General features: G+C 34.9%; 1 protein-coding gene across 4 annotated transcripts in view; it reads left to right on the plus strand.

The window, feature by feature from the left end:
* The window catches only part of Fstl5 (follistatin like 5), a 575824-nt gene that overhangs the window by 449276 nt on the left and 100941 nt on the right, over positions 1-25607 (plus strand). For all 4 annotated transcript variants that reach the window (XM_034501239.2, XM_076932541.1, XM_076932540.1 and 1 more), the window contains exons 9-10: positions 13233-13394; positions 19171-19305. In XM_034501239.2, the coding sequence (XP_034357130.1) occupies positions 13233-13394; positions 19171-19305 (297 nt within the window). The remainder of the gene's footprint in view (positions 1-13232; positions 13395-19170; positions 19306-25607) is intronic.

Raw genomic sequence — 25607 nt, forward strand, 5'->3', positions numbered from 1 at the left:
CATTGAATATCTCCATCTTAAGTAGTTTTCTGTAATACACAGCATTTGTGCCTGTGTCATCATATGTTTTTCTTCTGTACAAATGGTGGAGCAAAGTTAGTAGGGCAGTGACATATTCAACTTCATTGGATTAAGAAATGCCTTTGTCATTCCATTCATGCTACATATCTTTGCATGTCTCTGTGAGGACATTCTATGTATGATTCTCTGGCAGTAGACACACTCTAAATATGGACTGTACTGCCCATACTCAATCCCAGACTGAGCAAGAAAAGGAGATGGAGAAAGGTAGTCAAGTGCTAGATATGAATAAGCTGCCACCGCTTGTTCTCCTCACCATGACTTCCACACCACAAAAAACCTCAGCACTGATAAAAGTGAGCACATGCCTTTCCCTCAACAGCAGATTGCAATGCTGTTACATAAATGCAAGTAAGCTCTCTCCCAGGTAGTAGTCACTCACTGAGAGAAGCTATTATAAAAGCTGAATGCAGTAATGTAGAGGTGGGACTGGACTAGAGAACATGGAACAGTGCTACTTACTCACTTGTTACTTCTGGTTTTCTCACCTTTGCATTTTATGTAACTTGGGACCAACTGCCAGTGGTTTGCACTGGGACAGCGGTCCCAGCCACAACATCCACGAATCATAAAAATTCCCTACAAACTTGTCCACAGGCCAGGTTTATGGAGGTGGTATCTCAGTTGAGGTTTCCTCTTTGCAAATCACCCAACTATGACAAAAATCTAACCAGCATATAGTCCAGACTGTTCCCTCTCCTTCACCCCCCTCCTTTCTCTCTCTCTCTCTCTCTCTCTCTCTCTCTCTCTCTCTCTCTCTCTCTCTCTCTCTCTCTCTCTCTCTTTAGGTAGACTTCCTAAAAGTAGTAACTTTTGAAAGTTTGATACTGGAGTGTAAAAGCATGAGCTTTCACAATATTAAGCAAGAGCAGATCAGATCTAAGTTAGTTAAACTGAGATAAACTATTGCCATCCAAGCAGCTTAAAAAAATGAATGATTTCTCAACATATTATGGAATAGGAAGACCTAACTCACAAAAGATTATAGCTGTATATATACTGATCTTAATTTTATACGTTACCTTCCACATTTGTTTCAGACTATCCTTTCATGGAGACTGCAATAATGTGATCAGAGAGCTCTGTAATATTGACAAGAGGCAATGTGAATCTCATGAATATAAAAAGACTGCTTTGGGACAGTGTTAAAGAGAAATTGATGGCTTTAATAATGTCAGAGACAAAAGGCATTGGACAGGCTCAGTAGCATTTAAAATATTTATTAAACCCAGTCTGTAATTTTTCATAGGAAAGTTGCTTTAATGACAAAGAAAGTCATAATACAAACAGAACAATCCAGATGCCACTGTGAATCAGCACTCGTTCAGACACATTTATATTCCTACCCTCAAGCTTTCTCAGAATCTTTCCTAACAGTTGCAGCTGTTTGAATAATTTGTGGGAGAGCTGTGATAGAATTCTTCAAAAGAGTTCAAGATAATAGCATAAAATAAATGAAAAGCAATCAGTGACCTGACTATGGAACTTCAGTTGGAATGAAGTCATCACTTTGGTCTAGATCTTTGACTCTAGTTAAAATCTGGCTCCTGTAGCAGCTTGGCTCTGATGTTTCCATAAGGCCTAGGCAAAAAATGTGCAGCAACTTCTAAGACAAATAATAATCTAAATATCTAGAGAAAGAGGCAGGAGCATCTTTTAAAGCTATGGAGATAATACTTTGTCTTTAGATGTTTCCTAATGTTAGGTTAGAATAATTTTTAGGATAAGTTCTATTAGATGTTTTCCTGTCTATCCAAATACAATGAGTATTGTGAGCCTGTGAGAATACGCTTGACAATTTTATGGCTACCTTTATTGAATACTGTATAATTTTAAATTAATTATGTTAATTAACATGCTTGGCCTAGAGAATGGCACTATTAGGAAGTGTGTCCTTTTTAGAGGAAGTGTGTCATTATGGGCATAGGCTTTAAGACCCTTATCCTAGCTAGTTGAAAGCCAGTCTTCTCCCAGTGGCCTTCAGATGAAGACCTCCTCCTGCACCATACCTGAATGCTGTCATGTTCCCCCCTTGATGATAAATAGAGTGAACCTCTGAACCTGTAAGCTGGCCCCAATTAAATTTAGTCCTAATAAGAGTTGGCTGGGTCATGGTGTCTATTTACAGCAGAAAAACCCTAAGACAACATGATAGTGTAGAAAAGAGAGAAATAGAAGATGGATGGTAATGCAAGTTTAAGTTTACTCAACTTAGTTATGTTTTTGAAAAATCTTTTAATAAGGTGCAAATCCCATGTTTGGTTAAAAATTTTGCAAGACTAAAATTCATACATTCATATCATTTGTGGGCTCTTACATTTTAGAAAAAAAAATGAGTTATGCTTTGAGGAGAACTTAAATGGCATGTAATCCAGTTACTAAATAATCTTGGATTCGTACATAATACTATATTATTCTGTATTACTATTCAGTACTTTTCTATGTCTGTGTATATGTGCAATACACATATGTGTATGTATTCACATGTGTATATGGGTAGATGTATGTGCATAAGTGTTCATGAATTTGTGTGTGTATAGATGTGAGGGTTTAAGCTGATAGCAGACATTTTCATCAAGAATTCTTCAACATACTGAATCAAATTCTCTTCTTTATCTTGAAGTCTCCAGTTCTGGCCATATAACTTGACAGCTTCTTTTGGGTTATCTCATTAATTTATCCACCGGGAAATTTTGTCGGCTCATAATTTGGCAAAATTGTATGGTAATATTTTATTGACCTATCAAGCATTTTACACTAGTGTGGTTGGAAATAATCTATAAGTTGGTTTTTTTTTCCAGTTTTTGAAAGATATCAAATATCATCAAGAAACATTGAATCTATACATGGTGCTGTCATACAGCTAACATCTCCATGTGCAGGAGGCTGAGGAAGGATTATAAGCATAAGTTCAACAAAATGTACAAAGGAGAGTGCTGTCTTAACACCTGAGTACTGGGTGTGTGTGTGTGGGGGGGAGTATGGGGTGAGGAGAAAGAAACAAACAAACTAAAAAGAGAAAGTAAGAAACAAGAAATGACAGAAAAGAGAAAATTCAGAAATGTACAGTACCTTTGTGTGCACTATTGGAAATCTGTTGGAAAATTTCCATGTCAGTGTGGCAAATGGTTGCTTAATCTAATCTGAAAAGACTTGCTTTTGATAGGGTTTCTATTATTATGGTGTAACACCAACACCAAAATCAAGTTGGGAAGGGAAGTATTTGGCTTACATTTCTACATTTCGGTCCATCACTGAAGGAAGTCAGGACAGGATCTCCAACAGGGGAGGAACCTGGAGAGGGTAGCTGATGCAGAAGCCATGGAGGAGTGCTGCTTACTGGCTTTCTTGCCATGGACTGCTCAGTTTAATTTCTTAAAGAATGACAGCTCAGAGATAGCAGCTCTCACAATGGGGTGGGCCACTCCCATTTAATTGCTAATTAAGTAAATGGCCTGCAGCTGGATTGTATGAAGTCATTTTCTCAGTTAAAATTCTGTCTTTTCATACAACTCTATCTTGTGTAAAGTTGACATGAAACTAGCCAGGGTTACCCTTTTACATAGATAAGATGCCCTCCCTATGCACTAACAGTTTAAAAAAAATGGCTAGTTCATAGTGACTTCCTTACTTAAAATGGCTGTCCTCGAAGGATATAAAATATTCTTTGGAGGATTGTTAACTTTTGAATGTAAGCTGCTACAAATTCTCATTTATACTATATAACATGTTTATTAGGAATGAATCTGTTTTTAAAGTTGTTGCCCGTTGTTAATAAGGTTCAATATTTGCTATACTAATCTCTGATTACCCTCTAATTCTGTTGCTGATCATCATTTAATACCAGTAAAATAAGTGAGATGTCTATCAGAACAAGAATCTGTTGTTTTCTCCAAACGCAGTTCATCTGAGGATTAAAATTCAATACTGCAAATTTAGTGTTCAATAGTTTTGTTTCTCTGAAGTCAGAATACTTGGTAAATCAGTGCCAGTAACAATTCAGGAAGAGATTGATCTTCTTTGAAAACCTTTTCTTTGGTGGTAAGGATTAGTGTAACAGGAGGCAACCTACATATAATCTATACAGTTTACATGGATAATGTAGAATATATCTTTCTCTTTGAGTTGATTGATATTTATGGCTTAAAACTAATTATCTAATATAATTATGCTGTCTCTTATTTGCTGTCCTGAAACAAAAAGATTGTACAGATTATATTGATTCTCATTTTGGGCATATATTCTGTGGCGAGATACACTTTCTTTCATTAAATATTTATTAAGAGTTGTTTTCCCTTCTGGATCTCTATATTAGTCTTTATTAAAAGCTCATTTCCTGACTCCCTGGCTGTTAGGAGATGAGAGATGTACTGTGAGTGCTTCAAAGATATTTTGTGGACTTGCCTATTGTTTTAAAAACCTGTTTGTAATAAAATGCTAAAAATGCTATTCGGTGGTAGATATAGGAGACAAATTTAAACATACAAATGACACCAGGGCATAAAGTAATATGAAGGCCTTGAATAATGTAACTTACATATCAAAATTAATTACTTAAGTTGTTATAGATTGGAAAAAACATAACTAGGCACTACTTCCTCCCTATCATGCCTAGGTTAGGGGTTTGTTTTTTGTTTGTTTGTTTGTTTGTTTGAATTATATTGCAGAAGGAGATGAACCACAGCAAACTTGCTGTGTTTATAGCTTTGGATATCTATGTGTTTCCCATTTTTACAAATGCTAAAGGCAGTACCAAGATAGTCCAGCCTGCAGACTTTCTAAGGTCTTCTCTCAATCCTCTGTTTTATCTTCATCACAGCTGATGACAGCCTTGTTTCAGACTGTTATAGCATCATTAGAAAGAACTAAAGATTCTGAATTAATTGGTGTGTCTACAGTCTGGGCCTTGTTACTTAAGCTACTATATGATTTACATAGAGTTCATAGTGTCAGTAGATCTAGAAAGATGATATATTTCTTGTACACTCAGATTTTATTAGCAGCAGAGCACTAGAAACAGATGCCATGAAATTAAATTAAATTTGGCCCAGATTTAAATACTAAGGAGAATCTTAAATTAATTTGTTGTAAAGTACAATTTTTTGACACTAAGTCACGGCACACACAACATATTAAACATGAAGGATATAAGGATATAAGGTGTCCTATATTATTACCCAAAGTCTTATAAAACAGTTTTATTTTTGTATGTTTTGTTTATTTTTGTCTGTTTGTTTTGTTTTTGACTCATACAAGAGGGAGAATGCATAATGTCACAGAAGGCATGAGGACAAATGTCAGGAGCAGGAAATTCAAATTTCCTATCTTTAACCTCAAGCACAAAGCAGATAGAATGTCCTAAAAGCTGTGGGAGGGAAAAACCTTCAAACCATGCCCTGATACATACCTCCACCAACAAGGATGTAGGTGACAAAGGATCCATGACATCCCAAGAAACGTTAACCAGAATACATGAGCCACTCTAGAACATTTCTCTAATTTTGTTTTTGTTTTTATTTGGGGGGAAATAATTTAATTACAATAGTTCTCTCTTCCATTCCCTCCATCCAGCCCCTCTGATATATCGCTCACTGCTCTCCTTAAGAATTCTTGTATTACTGGCGGTGGGAACATCCTCTTAAAGGCAAGAGGTAGGAAGAGTGAAAAGTGGAACTGTGGGACAAGAGCCGGCAATGCTCACAAATAAAATAATAAAAAAAATAAACAATAAGGGACAAAAAATTAAAAAAATAATTAATGTATTATTTTTACAGTAATTGGTATTGCATGTATGTACATATATACATATGTATGTGTATATATTCCTTAATATAACCTGTCTAATCTACATATTATTAGTTATATATTATGTTACCACATAATGTTGCTTATATGACATTATGAAATTTCTTATTAAAGTCATCAGATTCTGTAAATGTAAATGTCCAACAACCTCATCATGTTCATAATGAGAATGTATTCATTCCAAAAGTTCACTTGGTCTTTGACAGTCTCAATATTTCTCAAAATCCAAAGTCCAAATACTCTTTTGAGAATCAAGGCTATTATGGGCACCTATAAAATCACACAGCAAATTACAAACAAACAAATTAACAATGAAACAGAATATACCTATCTATTCCAATAACCAGGCATGGGAGAATTATGAGGAAATACTGGATGGAAGAAAGCAAGCCCAAATCTCAAGAAGCCTCATGACTAGTATCTAGGACTTTGAAGACTTAGGTTCTCCTACTTGTCTAAATTTGCTGTCAGCAACACTTATATTTCTATGGACTGATTCCATTCCTTTTATGCAAGTCTGCCTGGCTGACTTCTCACTTTTCTGACATCTCCTACATCTTTAGGTCTCTATTGTAACTTAGGATTTATATTTACACCTTCATACAGTAGGTTCCCACATCCCTGTTATAGCAACATCACTACCACATGATCCACAGATAAGTCTGGCTCAGAAGCCCTCTGAAACTTTGAAGGAAGTGTCAATGACAGCTTCATTATTGCAACTCTCATGGCCCAAAGGCAGTACCGTATGACAGACATTGCCACATTCAGCTCCCAGCTTAGTGTAGACCCTTGTCCTCTTCATCCACATAGCAGAAACATTTTAAAAAACCTGAAATCTAATTTTTAATTAACTAATTAATTTACTTTATATCCTGACAACATTTGTCTCTCCTTCCTCTTCTCCCAGTCCTTCCTGCCACACTCTCCCTGCCACCTATTCATCCTGCATTTCTCTTCAGAAAAGGGGAGGCTTCTCATGGATATTCACCTGTCCTCAAATATGAACTTGCCATAAAACTAGGCACCTTCTCTCCTATTGAGGCTAAATGAGGCATTCCAGCAGGAATAAACAGTCCCAAAAGTACACTATAGAGTCAGAGACAGCTTCTGCTTCACTGTTAGAAGTTCCACTTAAAGATGAAGGTACACACTGTAACATATGTGTATTGGGCCTAGGAGAGTCCCATGCATGTTCTGGTTTTTGTTGTTGTTGTTTTTTGTTTTTGATTTTTGTTTTGTTCTGTTTGATGGTTCAGGCTCTGAGAGCCCATATGGAACCAGATAAGTTGACTCTGTAGGATTTTTTTGTAGTATCCTTGACCCTCTATCTCCTACAATCCTTCCTCCCCCTCTTCCTCAGGACTCCTGAAGCACCCCCTAATGTTTTGCTGTAGGTCTCTGCATCTGTTTCCATCAGTTGATGGTTGAAGTAAGGTCTCTCTGATGACAAATATGCTAGGCTCAATTTACAGGTTGGCCTCTCCCTCTTTGTTTTGCATAGGAAATTATATTCTCTCTTTGTGTTCTAAAAAAATAGAAGACTTTCTGAAAGTACTGAAAATATAAAATTCCTTTTAGTCTTTCTTAAATGTTGTATGTGGTAAATATATTGGGTGAATTTTTTTAAAACTCATATTCATCTCTCATATATTACTACATCCCAACTGCAGTTTCTGTTAACTCATTCTATTCCTCATAGTCCTTCCCCACAACTCACCTTCTCTGTTTCATAAAATGTGTGTGTGTGTGTGTGTGTGTGTGTGTGAGAGAGAGAGAGAGAGAGAGAGAGAGAGAGAGACAGAGAGAGAGAGAGAGAAAGAGAGACAGAGAGAGACAGAGAGAGAGAGACAGACAGAGAGAGAGCGAGAGAGACAGAGAGAGAGAGAGAGAGAGAGAGAGAGATGAGAAGAGAGAGGGGGGGAAGGATGTCCCAGACCTCCCAGGGATATCCATCGAATATCAAATATGACCTAGAAAAATGCAATAGAACTAGACACAAACCCTTATATCCTGAACATGACATCTCAGTAGGGTGAAAATTGTCCCAAGTACAGGCAAAACTGTCTGCAGCACTCCTCATTCCCATTGCTGGGAGTCCCACAAGTACACCAAGCTACATAACCATAAGGTATACGCAGAAGCCCTAACTCAATAGTTTGTGTTTGCTGATTCAGTCTCTGTGAACCTCTAATGAGCCCTACTTAGCTGATTCTGTGGATGGTTTTCCTGGTGTCCTTGTCCCTTCTGGCTCACACAATCCTTCCTCTTCCTTTTCTGTGGAATTGCCTGCCTTACCCAGTGTTTGGCTATGGGTGTCTGCATCTGCTCATTGAATGATGCAAAGATATTGAGTGATTTTTAAAAACACCTTAAATAAATCTAATAAGTTATGGTGTATTATTCATTTAATATTTCAGTAGATTTTTTTTGAAAATATTTTGGTTGAGATTTCAGCTTATTTTTATGATTGAGATTGAACAATAATTATTTTTCTTATAAACTTATATAGGATGGAAATTTTATTTAAGCATATTATAAGGTATATCACAAGTTATCTAAATAGTGGTTTTAAAACAATAATTATCTGTTATTTGATGTTATAATTAAAAGAAAGAAGAAACATAGGGTAACAAGTGTAGGAAAGACAATAAATTGTGAATAGCTTGGCTTGGTGCATTTTTTTTCATATATTGACCAAATCTATAGTCATCTGGAAACTTGATTTCAGTGTTGGAATGGATGGCCTTGCCCAACAACAACAAGAGGGGAGGCCCTTGGTCCCAGGGAGGTTCGATGTCCTCAGTAGGGTGATGCTGGAACGGTGGTGTGGAAGAGTGTGGGTAGTTGGGGGAGCACTCTCATACAAGCCAAAGGGAGAAGGGAGGACAGATGTGGATTGGGGGCATGGCAGAGGGGTAACCAAGAAGTAGGATATCATAGGATTGGGGGTTTGGTAGAGGGAGTAACTAGGAAGTGGGATATCATTTGAGATGTAAATGAATGGAATCATTAATAAAAATAAAAAAAAAAATGACTCATACATGTCTCTTCCAAGGGGGACTTATGTGACAGCTGCTACCATTGGAGCTTTTCTGTCTCCTTAAACACATACACACACACACACACACGTGTGTGTGTGTATGTGTATGTATGTTTATGTGTGTGTGTCTATATCCATGAGGTTTATTGAATATCTTTACAACATAGTAGTCAACCTATTCTAAAGCATCTTACCAAGTAATAACTTAGTAGAACAGTCCTTTATCCATGGATTATAACTTTTGAGAACTTGAAATTAAAGATGTGAGTAATAATAAAGTTTATATAAACACCAATGTGTTGGCATGGCTGATTTGATAGTTAGGGCAGATGAACAATGCCTAATAGGTGTAGAGTTGAATGCATGAGTAAGAGAAGACTCATGTCATTGATAGGACAAAAAAGGATAGTGTGAAATTTTGCCATGTGCTTATAATAGCATGGCATTCAGAATTCATGAATTTTTTGTTAGCCATTGTTTCCTTTCATGTTTTCAGAGAACAAATGGGTATGACTAAGTGAAACCATAGCATATAAAACCAGGAGTAAATCAAATTTTTTCTACATGTTTATGTCCTAATGTTCCATACCTTGCACTGTTATGTAACAGTGAAGCATTAAGTGTAGTCTACCCTGAAATGTCTTCACATTTTAACAACTGTGGTGAAGAGTGTGGAGAAAGTTGTTGGTGCCATCAAAGACCTATACCCTATGACACATCATTTTTTTTTCTATTAGCTGAAACATTTTTTGTAAGAGGTCATTATCTCTATTGTAGTGAAACAATACAATCAACTTTAATGGCTTTTACCAGTAGGTCTAATTTTGGTAAACATTATAAGACTTTTTTAGATGTTGAACTACTTGTGTAGATTCTGGTAGAAAGCCTGATACGATGTTCGTTCATTGTCTTATAGTACAACCACAGTATTTTAAGATCACAATTAGTATATAATCGTATAGCACAACTTCCCAAATAAGTCTTATGTTCATCTAACTAGTAAATTTTCTCTTCCTTCCTCCTAGCTTCTGCAAAGTTGTTTTGACACATTTATCCATTGTGCTGCTTTTTCATACAAGTAGACTGCTATTTATATGATCTTTCCTGTCAGACTCATTTCTTTTAACATTAGATCTTCAATGTTTGTGTTGTAGTAACTTTATGAACTTTAGTTTCCCTGCTGAAATTGTTGTGTAATGTAATGAATCCACATGTTTTCATTCACTAGCCAATGTTCATTTGCATTTTTACATTTTCTTAATTTATTTTTATTTTTGTAATCACCATTGAAGCCTATACCAGAGATTTTGCAATTACAATTATAGAACAGTGTTAGCATCCACCAAAAACTAATTTTGCAAGAGTTCAGAGTGCAGGATATGTGTAGACACAGTTATTGTCACTTCAACTTTAAAACATATTTTATTGGTTTCTTAGGGATGTTATGATAAAATACATTGACAAAACCAGCTGGTAGAAGAAAGAATTAATTTTGCTCATAGTTCTAGACTGAGGGTCCATAATGATAAGAAAGTCAAGGCAGCATGTGACAGGAACAAGAAGAAGATTAATCATATTTCAATCACAAACAGGAATCAAAGTGAGTGAGTGGGAAGTGGAACACGGTTAGAAAGCCTAAGTCAACCCTCAGTAACATTCTTCAGCCATCAAGTTTATATCTTTTATTTTATTTTTCTTATTTATTTGCTTACTTATTTTTTATTTATTTACTTTACATCCCACTCACTGCCCCACTCCTGGTCAGCCCCTCCCACAATCCTTCCCCCATCTCCCCTTGACTTCTCCTCCGAAAGGGTGATGCCCCCTGGTTATCCCTCTCCCACCACTACCATGCACTTGGGTATCCTCTCCATCATGGCACTCTGTGTGGCTAGGTGCATCTTCTTTCACTGAAGCCAGAAAAGACAGCCCAGCTAGAAAAACTTATCCCAGGGACAGGCAACATCTTTTCGGATAGCCCCAGCTCCAGTTGTTTGGACCCACATGAAGACTAAGCTTCACATTTGCTACCTATATGCTCACATGTGGGGACAGGGTGCTGGTCCAACCCATGTATGTTCTTTGGTTGGTGGTGCAGTGTCTGAGAGCCCCAAGGATTCAGGTTTGTTGACTCTTGGTTTTCCTGTGGAGTTCCTATCCCCTTCAGGCATAGTCCCTTTCACTGGCTGTAGCTCACAAGCTAGGCTGGATGTCCAGTGAGTTCAAGGATCATCAATTTATTCTCATTTACTCAGATAACACACTAACACCTCTAAACCTAGCTTTTTATTAAGCCATATTCTGGTGATGTCACTCAAGTTCCATGTTTGTGTGTCCAGCACATTAAAGACTAAGATGTCTTCTAGCTACCCTTCTTTCCTTCCATTCTTTCTTATTGCTTTCAATTTACTTATTTTATCTCCATGAGTTTTTCCCCTATATGTATGCATGCATAACATGTGTGTGTTTAATTCATACTGAGGTCAGATGAGAGTATCAGATTCCATAAAACTGGAATTGGATGATTGTAATCCACCATGTCTGTGCTGTCAAATAAAACCAAGTCTTCTGCAATTGCAATTGGCACTAGTAGTCTTAGCCACTGATCCACATTTTCCAATATCCTCATCTTTCTTGATAATGTCCTGTGATGATCCGCAAAAGTGTAATTCAATTGAAGTTTAAGTTATTTATTTTTGTGTCGGTGCTTATGATTATGGGGATCATAACTATGACTTTTCATTAAATTCAAGAATAGAATGAGTTATTGTGCTTCCTTTCTTTTCCATTTTTCCCTAAATGTGCCGTTTATTCTATAAATGTAGTTATGTATGAATATATTAGTAAATGACGGTAATATATCACATGACTACAATTTGATACTTTTTTTCACTTCATTAGTTTTATTTTTGTGATTCTAATTCAATCCTATCTCTCCCTTCAGTTTCCAACCTACAAACCATCCCGTATTCCCTTCCCCACTTTCCTTCAAATTCATCACCTGCTTTTTCTCTGATTGTTATTGAATACATATATGTGTATGTATACATACATATATTCCAAAATATAACCTGTTCAGTCTATATAATGTTACTTTTTCTACCTCTGTTTTATGGGCTATTTCATAAGATTTATAATGTTTGATATGTACATTTAGAACTATAATTTAACTTGATTCAAATTGTATATACATAGAATATATATTATATGTACATATAATTTAAATATTTTGTGAAGTACGACTTATAATGTTTGATTTGTACATTTATATGATTTAACTTGAATCAAATTATATATACATATATTATATATGTATATATAATTTAAATATATTATGAAGAAGGAGTTCAGGTTCATGCTCCTGGATGGATTAACAGTTCTACTGAACATTATCTTAGCACTATGTGAAATATCAGTTAAACATAGTAGTGTCTGGTAATTTCTAGGCTTTCAACTATGCTCCATAGTTCTCTGTGGTTATCCCATGTCAGTATCTCATCACTCTAATGACCAACATAGGATCCCTTTAGGTTTCATTTTAACTTTTTGAGATTATTTTGGCCACTTGGAGCCCTTTTTAACTCTCTGTGGGTTTGAGCACTATTACACTTTTATACAAAACTGAATTTAAAGGTTTATTGAGGGTGAACTTACACCTTCAGATCAATTTGGGAATATTAAATTCATCAATAATATTTTCATTTTACCAACCAATTGACTTTATTCATTCCATTTACTTTAAATCTTTTTAATAACATTTTGTTGTGCTTAGTATAATGTATTACATGCTTTAAACAAAATTCATTGGTAATAGTTTGGGTTCAGTATACTATTATGTATAAAATAGTATGCTATTATGTATAAATTAATGTATTAATACATTAATTTCTAAATGTACTCTTGCAAGGAAAAGTATTGCTTTCAAACTTTATACTTATTTATTCAAATAACTCAGTTCATAAGGTTTTAATTGTTTATAATGCATTTAAAGATTAATTGAATGACTAAGTTATCCTTTAGTTGGTAAGTGGAGCCTATTTCAGTATTATTTTTTTCAAGATTATATAGTTTTTGAAACATAATATATAATGTTTGAATTATATTTTTTTATGACATAGGCTCAGAATTACCTGTCATTCAAAACTCCCTAGGACATTTTAGCAGATAATTATGCCAGTAAGCTAATAATACAACCAAATAAAAAATTTTAATTTGTAAGGGATCATCTTAAATTTTTTTTAGTTTCCAGAATCAAATGGTAATTTGATTAGTTACTCATGTTTTTTTTTCTTCTCCCATTTAGTTCCTCCAGTCATCCGAGTGTATCCAGAGAGTCAGGCCAGAGAACCTGGAGTAACTGCAAGCCTTAGGTGCCATGCAGAGGGTATACCAGATCCTCAGCTTGGCTGGCTGAAGAATGGAATTGACATTACACCAAAGCTCTCCAAACAACTCACACTTCAAGGTACCTGTTTATTACATTCTTTACATTAAATAAGTGTGCAGATCTATTATAGTAAAATGTAGAAAAAATACAAGACAGAACAAGTGTAAGACAATGAGTTATTGTATCAACTCTTGGGAATAGTAAAACATGGCTGCATCTAAGACAAAACCGATATAATTTTCTAACATATTTATTGTTGTAAATAATAGTCTTGTCATAGAGATTAATATAGTCTCCCATTATTTTCATGTTAAGTAAACTGTTTAATTATATACCTCTTTTAATTAATTGTTCTGTAATTGTTTCTTTGCTCCCTGTGACATCTTGAGTGTGTTTATCCACCTCTTCAGATTGAAGTATCACTTCTAGCATTCTCTGCAGAACGAGGTCTGATATAGTGCTTAAACATTAATTTAATCTGCCTTTTTTTTAAAAAAAAATCATGGAATGATTTTGTTATTGCAGCTTTTATTTTATTTCTCCTTTAATTTAATGGGTAGTGTTCTGAGAATAATAGTCTGGGTTGGCAGTTGTGGCCATTCAAAACTTAAAATGCATCTTTCCAGACCCTTCTGGCTTTAAAAGCTTCTGTCAAATAATCACGTGTGATTCAGATGGAACCACATTCATAATAGACTTGACATCGCTGTGTTGAAACTTTCAGTAGCCTTTATACATCTGTGGCTTTAATATTGCAACCATAGATGTGATAGAAATTTTACTTTCTGTTCCTTTTTATTTGGGGTGTTGTGGCCTACATTCATGTAGGTGAGCATTTCTTTATATGGATTTGGGCAATGGAAAACATTGCATAAATTTGCTATGGTGTTCTGCTTCTATGTCAACAAACAAAAGTCAATTTTTTTCCATTTTCTAAATTTCTAAAGCTCTACGTTGTTCCTTTACTGTATTTTCAAAAGTATATAATTGACTTTCACTGTCATTTGTCTTCTCTCCTAAGCCCAATACTCTGTTTTCCATAGGATTAATTCTGTTGAATAGGTTTTCTGCTTAGGTTTTGGTTTTGGCATATTGAGGTATGTATTCCCAGTATTAGTTAAGCCTTTTCTCCATGATTCCATCTCTTTTTATTGAATTATATTTTCATATGTTTTTCTGAATTTGTTATTCATTAATCTATTTTTTTGAAGCACAGTCATGTCATCTTGATGTCATCTTAACCTAGTTATTATCATTCTTTGGAATTCTTTCTTTTTTAAATATTTATTTATTTATTTATTTGTTTGTTTGTTTTATTTTAAACTCCAGATTTTATTTCCCTTTCATTCCACCCCGCAACTTTTCCACATCCCATACCTTTTCCCTGCCACCCTGTCTTTACTAGGATGTCCCCAACGCCCACCCCAGCCCACCAGACCTCCAAACTCCCTGGGGCCTTCAGTCTCTTGAGGGTTAGGTGCATCTTCTCTGACTAAACCCATACCCAGCAGTCCTCTGCTGTTTATCTGTTATGGGTCTCATATCAGCTGGTGTGTGGTGCCTGGTTGGTGTTTCAGTGACTGAGAGATCTTGGGGGTCCAGGTTAATTGAGACTGCTGGTCCTCCTAAAAGGTCTCCATCCTCCTCAGCTTCTTCCAGCTTTCCCCTAATTTAACCACAGGGGTCAGCAGCTTTTGTCCATTGGTTGAGTGCAAATGTCTGAATCTGACTCTTTCAGCTGCTTATCTTTCAGAGAGCAGTCATGATAGGTCTCTTTTTGTGAGTGCTCCATAGCCTCAGTAATAGTGCCAGGTTTTGGGGTCTCCCCTTGAGCTAGAACCCACATTTTTAAAATTTATTAATTATTTTATCATTCTTTGGAATTCTTGTTTGCAAGTTTTTCCAGCTAGTTCTTCCTCAGGGTCACTTACAACAGGATTAATAAATTTTAGAAATCACATTTTATAGATGTTCATGTTGTTTTTATTTCTGCACTGCAACATTCACATCTGGAGTTGGTTGAGTGGAACGGTGGACACGGGTTTGGTTGTCTAAGAAATGCTCATCTATCCACACCAGGTACAAAGGTGTTAGAAAATCTGGACATGTGAGCCATGGCTTCATGATTCAGTGACACTCACTAGTCATCATCAGAAATTTGCCTTGAATGGTCAGGGTCTGGGAACTCCTTACCTGCTCACATCAAGAACTAGAGTATAAAATGTTTGTATTGATACTGCTTACACATCTGTGTCTGTAGCCTAGCCAAGAGATGAATAGAAATAGAATAAAGAAAAGACCAAGCATCCCTCATTTCTTCCCTATTTTGCCCATTTGTTACAGTAACCTATTGTATATGTACTTATATCTATTTTATTCCAGGAATATCAGGAAGATAAAATGTCACCAGTTCTTCAATCTAGACTGAAACATAAAAGTAGAGTCTCTAAAAAAAAAGTTATTTTCAGTGATAAATATAAACATAAATAAGTAGTTTTAGAGACTAAGTAAAAATGTTAGCTAAGAGGAGGTAGGACAATTTAAGAGAAAAAACTGTTGGTATGCTATAGATAATAAAGTTATGAGTTTTGTTCAATACTATGATTATTTTGTTGTTTATTGATTTATTTATTCAGATATGTTCTTTAGCATTTGTATGTTAAATCAAAGTCTATGCATGGACTGAGTAACTATGCACTATATGATAATACATGAATGAAGAGAAATGAAATCTTACTGTAGGAACAACAGCATACAAACTTAAGATATATAATAAAAGATAAGTAAAATTCATCAAGGAGTCAAAAGACCCAGGGATATGACAGAAAAGAAAGAAAGAAAGAAAGAAAGAAAGAAAGAAAGAAAGAAAGAAAGGAAGGAAGGAAGGAAGAAAGATAAAAGTTAAAAGTTAAAATGAAGGGCATGTTCAGCACTGCCAGATACATAGAAAGTTCAGAGCAGAAAACTGAAGTACATCCCAATGCTGGGTCAGCAGCTTGTGGAAAAAGAATTGTAAAGAAATCCTTAATAACTTTCTCTTTGGTGAGATTAAAAATGAGAATGAAACAATAAATATTTTCTGTTCTAGACTTTGGCACACAAAATAGGACCAAGAAACGGTAGTATCTCTTGGTGGAAAGTCATTTGTTTGAGGGACATATTCTAGAGATGCAGGACAGGAGAGAGGTGACAGTGCAGAAAGGACCATAAACGTTAGGAGGGAAGCAGGGTATTTTATGTTGAAAGAGGCAAAATTTTTCTTTGAGAAGAACATGAGAACCAATCCACTTTGATGGGTCTGAGTGTTCTTCTTACTTACTGACTTATTGCGAACAGGACATTTAAGCATGGCTTTCTGATTATTTTTATTTACTTGGTAGCTTAGAAAACAAAGTTATTGGTTTTTAATGAAAGATAAAATTTGAAGACTTCAATATTCTACTTGTTTCTTCAGATATTTCCTCAAAAAATAGAAGTTTGCAAAGAAACATGAGAGATTAACTAAACCACACATCAACTGAATTTATAGCTCTCTACATGGTATCCTACCAAATGTGAAATATATATTCTTCTCAGTGACCCGTGAAAACTTCCCTAAGATTTATCACATTCTAGGTCATAAGGCAAGCCTTATAAAAGTTGTAATAATTTCTTGTCTCTTATCAGATTAAGGTATAACTGGAAGCCAACAGGAGAAACCACAGAAACTATACATATACTTGGACACTAGGCAATATTTTTTTGGAAGATCCCTGGGTCACTGAGCAAATCGGAGGGCAAACTGAAAATTCTTGTAATTAAATTAAAATAGTAGGACAAGACCAGGCATTTTTGAGAGGACAATTTAAGCTCTTATACACACACACACACACACACACACACACACACACACACACACACATGCACACGGACATTCACACACAAAGAAAATAAAAAGTCTGAGAGATCTCAAATAAATAACGTAACAATGAACCTTAAAAGTTCTAGGAAAATCAGCAAAAAACAAATAATAGAGAGTAAATTTTAAAAACTAGTAAATGGTATCCTATAGATTTTCTGAGTATTGAATAGAATTATAAGCTATTCCTAATTAAGAGACAATGAGGAGGAGATGGAAAATTGAGGGAAAGTTGACAATGGTAAATGAACAAGAAAACATATGGGTCACAAGTATGAGAAACACTAGAGAAAATGGTGTAGAGTATGGGTGGAGAAAAGAAGCCTGTTCAGAGGAGTGATCAGTTAAACTACAACTAAAAACACAAAACTAAAGATAATAAAAGAAAAAAATCAAAATTAGTAAATAATGTGAAATAGGAGTAAACCTCAGTATCACTTCTTCCTTGGGGAATCACTCACCACTGATTTGTTTTTGGCAGTGTGTCTACAGGCAAGTGGATGCACTGTTTACTTCAATCGCTCAGATATACAAGTTGAGTCAGATGTTTTCTTCTTTATTAGTTACTTGTCATTGTTAGGACTGAATAGCTGACAAAAGCTGTGTAAGGAGAAAGGGTTTAATCTGTCCTCAACTTGGAGGGAGGCATGATGGAAGGAGACTGGTGACCACATTGCTTTGGTAGTGAGGGACTCAACATTGAGCAGGAAATGAATTTGTTTTATGAAGCATCATGACTTCTTCTCACTGATTTATTTCCCCTAAAAAGACTCTACCTCCTAAAGATTCCACAAACCTCAAAATCAGTGCCACTTTTTGGAAATTAAGTGCTCAAACATATGCACCTCTGGGGGCATTTTACATTCAAGCTACATTTTCTGATAGTTTTGTCAGGGAAGACACCTCCACCTCTTCTTGGCAATCCTTCTGTCTCAACCAACCCCTCTTCTCTCTAACTCACCCATGCCAATTTAACTGTTATTCACTTGACATGTAACATTGCATTCCAGTCCACAGTACATTGTTCTTGTGGCAGAAAAATGAAGAGCGTAGATACAACACACCAGAGAGACATATCCTTAAAAATGAAATGGTGAAAAGAAACATAAAAACTCATGACAGCAATAGAACATAGCTACAGACTGTGTGGTTTTCATAAAAATTCAACCGTTTTATTTGCGTGACCTATAAGAATTCATCCTACAAATCTCATAATTAAATATCACTTGTATAAGTTATTAAATATGTGAAGGTCCCTAGCATTTGGCTAGCATGTCATACATGATTAATTGCCCCTAGGTTTTGCTGTTGAGAAATTCAACTTATCTTTCAAGGATTAGATTAAAATATTCACTCTCCAAGATTTGAAATTTTATTCACACTTAAAATGATTATATTTCTGTGTCATAGTTTATTTTAGGTATGTTTTGGTGAAATTTCAGACAATTGTTATTATTTTCCTGCCCTCTTTAGTATTTCCAAATATGTAATAAAGTTTCTTAACAGCAGTAGTACACTGTAAATTTACTTAAGGAAGCTTGACTTAAAAATAAATTTCACTCAACTTGTGACAGATTTTCACATGTGTTTCTTTAAGAGAAGAGGATTGCTGTTGTTTGTTCTAGAAAAGCTTTGTTTAAACTTTGACTTTTAGCTGTAAACACATATAGAATGATATTTATATGAAATATTTCATATGTAATATAACAAATGGTAATGGTATAAAATTTAAAGTGTTTGCATTTTTTAGTGCAGAGCTCTCATCCATGGAGTGACGTAACAATGTACAAACACGAGAGCCTCTGGAGCAACTTGGCACATCTCCAAAGTATAGAAGCAGGAAGGAAAGCAGTTTAATTACGACAAGCTCAGTGAGCTGTTTGGCTGTGTAATCGGAATGCACTGTACCAAAGCTCAGACTGTAGTTTACAAGTTGTCTTTGCTTTCTGTTCACAGCAAATGGCAGTGAGGTCCACATAAGCAATGTGCGTTATGAAGATACAGGAGCATATACATGCATTGCTAGGAATGAAGCCGGTGTGGATGAAGACATCTCTTCTCTTTTTGTGGAAGATTCTGCTAGGAAGACACGTATGTATTGAATCCCACCCCAACCCAACACACACACATACACATACACATACACATACACATACACATACACATACACATACACATACACATACACACACTATATTTTATAGATTTGTACTTTACTGTTTTCAACATGCACAGAACATAAAAACCAACAATTTCTGTGTTCAGGAAGATTGGGAATCTTAAAATACTCAAAATAGTTTGAACGATGTTTGAAAGCGGGTGCAGTTTTCCCTGAAGCACCAGCAGCAGTACAACAATGTACATCAGATGTTCCATCCCTGACTTTCTGTCTGCTCATGCAAGAATTTAAATCCTCGTAAAATCCTTTTCCCAAACAGTTTGTGAAAGTTAAAAGCCTCAAATAATCATTGCTGTGTTTATATGTGGTTTTAACTTTGCTTCTCTCTGGATCTGTCAGCGGTATGTCAGCCTTTGAAGCAGCAGCTGTGTTGTGACCTGTGCAGCAGTGATCTCCTCTCCAGCAGATCTTCCCTGCCCCAGTATCTAGTACTACTAAAATTTCTTTGTCCACATGGCATGTGTCATGTTATCACCCTTTGGCATTGGATTAAAGTATACTATATGTAAGCATTCAAAGATATTTCACATGTAAACACTGATTCATACTTAGAGTTCAGTGGACACTTGGATTATTGCTTTCTGGGGTTGTGATGAACTAATCAGAGTATCCCTCAATTTAAATATTTTATATTTTCCTCAATTACATTTAAATATCTCTATTCTGTGATATGGGATGCAATATTGTTAATTTTATTCAACACGTTGTGTCATACAGTGGATACAGAAGGGGAATGATTAAAGGAACACATATGTGTTCATTATAGGTAAAGGATATTTTATTAAGTGAACTCTGGGCAAAGGCTCAGGTATTTCAGCTCACATTGACCCTAGTGTGTCAATTTTGTGACTTGGCCTGGATGCACTTGAAGAGGTTGTCACATTGTTCATTGATCAATCTTTGACTAATGTAAGTTTTGCAACTTTCTAAGCCTAATTTTGATGAAGGTAGAAACATGTCAGAAGAATCTTGTTACACATTGTTTATCAATGATCTCAAGTAAGTGTAAGTGATCAAGGAGGGGGCTACCGAGAACTGGCAATCAGAACAACCATTCCTATTGTTTTTCTGGAAACAGTAATCATCATTATAAAGAAATATTTAAGTAAAAAAGTTTTAAGGCAGTAAAAATAAAAGCCAACTTGCTAACAGAAACAAAGGCCATAATTCTTTTTATTTTCTCTACTAACTACATTTTAATTTGTTTTTTCTTAAAACATAATTATAAGAAACTAAAATCTTGCTTTTAAATTATTATTTAGGATTGTACTCATGAAGCATTTTACTTCATTATTCTGATTTTCTTTTAATGCCATGCATATGATATTGGTGTAGAAATATTAATGTTAGAAAGTACTTATAAAGTTATACTTGCTATTATAGTTATACAAGAATGCGAACTTAGCTTGAGTGTGCCTAAACTAGAATTGCATTCATCTTTATGTGATAGGTCTCTGTGGTCCTAGTAGTGTTCCAGATACAGAGAACCCTTTTGAAATTCTGAACAGCAAAGTAGAGCTGAATGGAAGTAGAGACTATGCTATGGAAATAGATGACTTATGGTTATCTCTCTTAAGGCTTACTTCCAGTTCTTCTTAGGAACTTACAGACAGACATTTCTACTTGGACATCTGTTTTTTAGAAAGCCAAAGAACATGACAGTTAGGGCACTATTCTTCCTGCTTCATGCATTTATGAGAAACTTAATTTTTCCAAAAGCAATTTCAAAGAAATATTTCCTTTTAGAAGTGACAACACACTCAAACACACACACACACACACACACACACACACACACACACACACACACACACACACACACGACTGGTATAATGGAAAAGAATACTTTTTGTAATACGACAGGGTTGGATCACCTGCCAGTTCTGGGATTTGAACCTGTCACTTGCCCACTTTGAGCTTCTTTTCCTTCTACTATAATAGGAAATAAAAATGAGCAAACTAAGAAGTTTTGGTTGTAATATATATAAATGTATATATAATATATATATATATATATATATATATATATACATACATACACATATGTGTGTGTGTTTGTGTGTGTGTAATTAATGATGTTCTTATCATACTGGCGAGCACAAAGAAGCATAACTCTGACTCATGTGTACTTTCTCAGAATAATTTCTGGATAATTGTCAGCAAGATTTTATTTTAAATAAAATCCAGTGACTAGTGGAAATCAGACTTACTACATTGAATGATTCATATAAATATAAAATGATTATATATATAGTTATAGTTGGATATGACTACATAAAGATATTTATTGACACAAAAACATACTTGACATTTCTTTTCACATTTAAGAGGAGTAAACTCTGCTGTCTAAAAACCGACATATTTTTGTTTATTTTGCATATTGCAATATTTTAAATAAAGGTCATATTCTCTCCACTCCACAAAATCACTTGTATTACAGAAAGAGTCAAACCAAAGCTGCAAGTCCAAACTCTTCACATTTAAGAACTGTCAGTGAAGATGTCTGGGTGTTCATCATCAGCTTCCTTTCTGAAAGTTGTGGTGAAGTATGGAGCTTCTATTTACAGTGTAACACTGAATGAAGATTTAGTTGCTCAATAAATCGTATAATACACACTTTGTTTAGTGACGGCCTTGTAGCTATAACCCAGCCATTTCATACATGATAGGACAGTCATAGTGCTATCAATCACAGTTTCCATATAGTTCATTTTATAGTATCATGACACAGTTGAGAGAATAATTCGAGAAAAGCATCAGATGGGCAGCAACTCAGGAATGACTTTCAACTTTAATCTCATGAACCACAGAGCTTGATTTTGTCATCAAACTCTATTGTAAGATTTTTCCATGAGAAAATGAATTACAAAAAAGGATTCCGAACTGACACCCTCACTTATTTTTTTAAAGTTTATGATGTAGTAAGATTCAATGGGTGAGTCATAGGTGAATGTGTGGTGCTTGTAACAGGAATTAGAAGAGGATGATGTGAAGTGCATGTGTGGATTTAGACAAAGGATATATGCTATTTATAAGAAAACATCTTGCATTTGGCAAAGCTTTACACATATCTACTCCCAGCAGTGCTCAGCTGGCAAAGACTCACCTTTAGGGCCAAAGTACATGAAGAACAATCTGTTGGCCATAAGGAGTATTGAAGCTACTGGCTACATAAATCCAAGCAACAATTACATCACATCTGGCCAGAATTTTAGTAAAAATGGGGTTAATATAGATAATTGATCAATATGCAAGTATTATAGTAGTATATTGTTCTAAATATATTATACATGCTGTGATTAGGTGTGTATTATGTGTACTTTCCTTTTTCAATGTCACATTGTTATAGTTGATAATGTTAGATTATTACAATAATGCTTATACAAATTAAGTATGTTAAAAGATATTTTAAATGGTGTTTTGAGACAGAGTTGCTGTGTGTACCCTGGGCTATCCTGGAACTCACTATGTAGACCAAGCTATCCTCAAACTAACACCGATTTCTCTGCCTCTACCTCCTAAGTGCTGGGACTAAAGCACCATTGGCTGGAATAAATATGGTTTTTATGTTAGCAAGAGTTAATATATTTAAGTTTTCATTATGAAACAAGATGTAAGATACTTGAAGAGAGTGTTTCTTTTTAGAGGTAAATTAGTTCTAAAACTGGATGCCTACTCATGTTAGTGCCATTTACCAAATAGTTTCCTCTTCTGAATTATATGTGTGTGTATGTGTATTTATGTGTGTTTGTGTATATGTGTATGTGTCCACATGGGTTCAGATGCCCATAATAGTCAGAGGACTGTTTTTGATCCTCTGAAGGTAGAGGGACAAAGCTGGGTATAAGCTGCCCAAGATGGATGCTGAGACCTGAACTCTTGTTCTGTAGAAGAAGAGCAAGTTCTCAAAACCCTTGAAACCTCTCTCCAGCTCTGCAAAACCTTTTAAAGCTATACAGATTTCATGATATGTTTGTCTATTTTAGAAGAAGAAAGTTTTAAAGTGGCTTAAAGAATGGCATTATTTGAGTATGACCATGCAAACGTGGAAGCAGAGCAGATTCTGGTATTCCAAGCACATGTTCTCACCATTGATGAGAAAGGAGAAATGTATAAAAGAAAGGTTGTATGGAATAAAGTAAATATCATGCATGAAAATAATATAATCAAGTGAAGAATAAGTTCATTATGAAATAAACGTCTGACAAGCTTAATTATTCTTGAGGAATTAATGTTTATCTTCAGTTAAAAATATTTATAATATTTAATTTGGCCATCACTATTACATCTATAAAGTAAATTGTATAATAAATCTTTTCAATTGTTGCTAGCACATGCTTAAATGATCTGCCTTATCATTCAGTATCTGAAGTATATATTGCAAAAATCATATTGTTTCCAATGCTATTGATTTAATCTATTTCTAATCATTTTTATACAATAACAGCACTGGGTCCTGTAATATTGAAATATATGATCTGAATGTTACTAAATTGTCAGGTTTATAGCAGTTGTGAGCAGTTACAAATCAGTATTACCCATGACAAATAAAGATGAAATCTGTCTTATTTTACTTTATTTCCTGAAGTTTATATGCATGTATTGGACATTTGAGGTTTACTACCTTAATGCCATACTGCACAAAGCACATTTATTATTTAATGACATATTTTATTTATATAATTTTAGACATGCTAACTAAATTAACTTTTATACAGTGCCATTGTTAAATATAAAAATCTGTATAACTTTTGAAGTAAAAGCAAAAGATAAATAAGACCAAATAGAAGAAGTTCTAGTTTGTGTATTTTAGTGACTCTGAACATCTATCAGAAATAAATTAGTTAAATAAAAGAGTAGAGGTTTGAAATGAAATGCATGTTTATTATTAAAATTAATGGTGTGTGCCTGCATGCATTTATATTTAAAGATATACACTGTGTTATGAAAACAAAAGAGTATATGTACTTGTTCTCGAAAATTACATTTAAAATTACAAAATATACTATAGAAAAATGCCAAAAATAATGCTTTGAAGATATCACAAATAATATCAATGTCAATTTATTTATACTTTAGAGTTATTGAAATATTTCTAGTAATAACCATAAAAAGAATTTACTTTTCCAAGATAGATACTTTTTAAAATTCATGAAATTTTTGTTAATGGTATTGAGATACTTGTTGTACTCCTTTTGAGAGTTTCTAATTCTAAAACCTATATTGAGCTTAGTGACTTGACATATAACTGTATGCTTATTCTTTTTATTAATCATTTTATTCATTTATATTTCAAGTGATATCACCTTTCCCAGCTTCCCCTCCACAAACCTCCATCCCATCTTTCCTCTCCCTCCTCCCCTTTGCCTCTATGAGGGTGATCCTCCACTCATTCCTGCCTCACTGCTCTAGCATTCTTCTACGATGGACCTTCAAGCCTTCATAGGACCAATGACCTCTTCTTCCATTGAAGCCAGATAAAGCCATCCTCTACTACATATGTATCTGGAGCGATGGGTATCTCCATGTATATGCTTTGGTTGTTGGTTTATTCCATGGGAGCTCTGGGTGATACGGTTAGTTAATATTATTGTTCCTATGGAATTGCAATTCCCTTCAGCTCCTTCAATCCTTCTCCTAACTGTTCCACTGAGTCCCTGAGCTCAGTTTAATGGTTGGCTGTTAGTAACCTGTGATTATCTGCATCTGCATTAATCAAGTGCTGGCAGAACTTCTCAGGGAACAGCCATACCATGCTCCTGTCAGCAAGTGTTTCTTGGCATCAGCAATAGTATTGCAGTTTGGTATCTGCAAATGGGATTGATCATTAGTATTCCATACAGAGAGATCAAAGGTATGTACAAAGTGTTGTCTGTATTCCAGCCAGAGAAATTAGAGGTAGGGCGATCTCTGGATGGCCTTTCCTTCTGTCTCTGCTCCATTTTTATTTTTAAAAAAGTACAATCACAATTGTTTCATAATTTTCTAAGACTTCCCTGAAAAATAAATAAGTCACATATAATATAAATATACAAAGAATAAAGATAACATGTGTGTCTCTGAAACACGCAGATGGGGTGAGAGGTTGGAATGAGACACTTCCTCTGTTTTGTGATATCAACCTATGTTATATATATTTATTAAAAAAGTGCAGAAATGTCAACCTATGGCTTGCATTTTTTATTAACCATGTTCGGAAATATCTATCTATGGC

The sequence above is a fragment of the Arvicanthis niloticus genome, chromosome 4 (genome assembly GCF_011762505.2).
Source record: "Arvicanthis niloticus isolate mArvNil1 chromosome 4, mArvNil1.pat.X, whole genome shotgun sequence".
In the NCBI taxonomy this organism is placed as follows: domain Eukaryota; kingdom Metazoa; phylum Chordata; class Mammalia; order Rodentia; family Muridae; genus Arvicanthis; species Arvicanthis niloticus.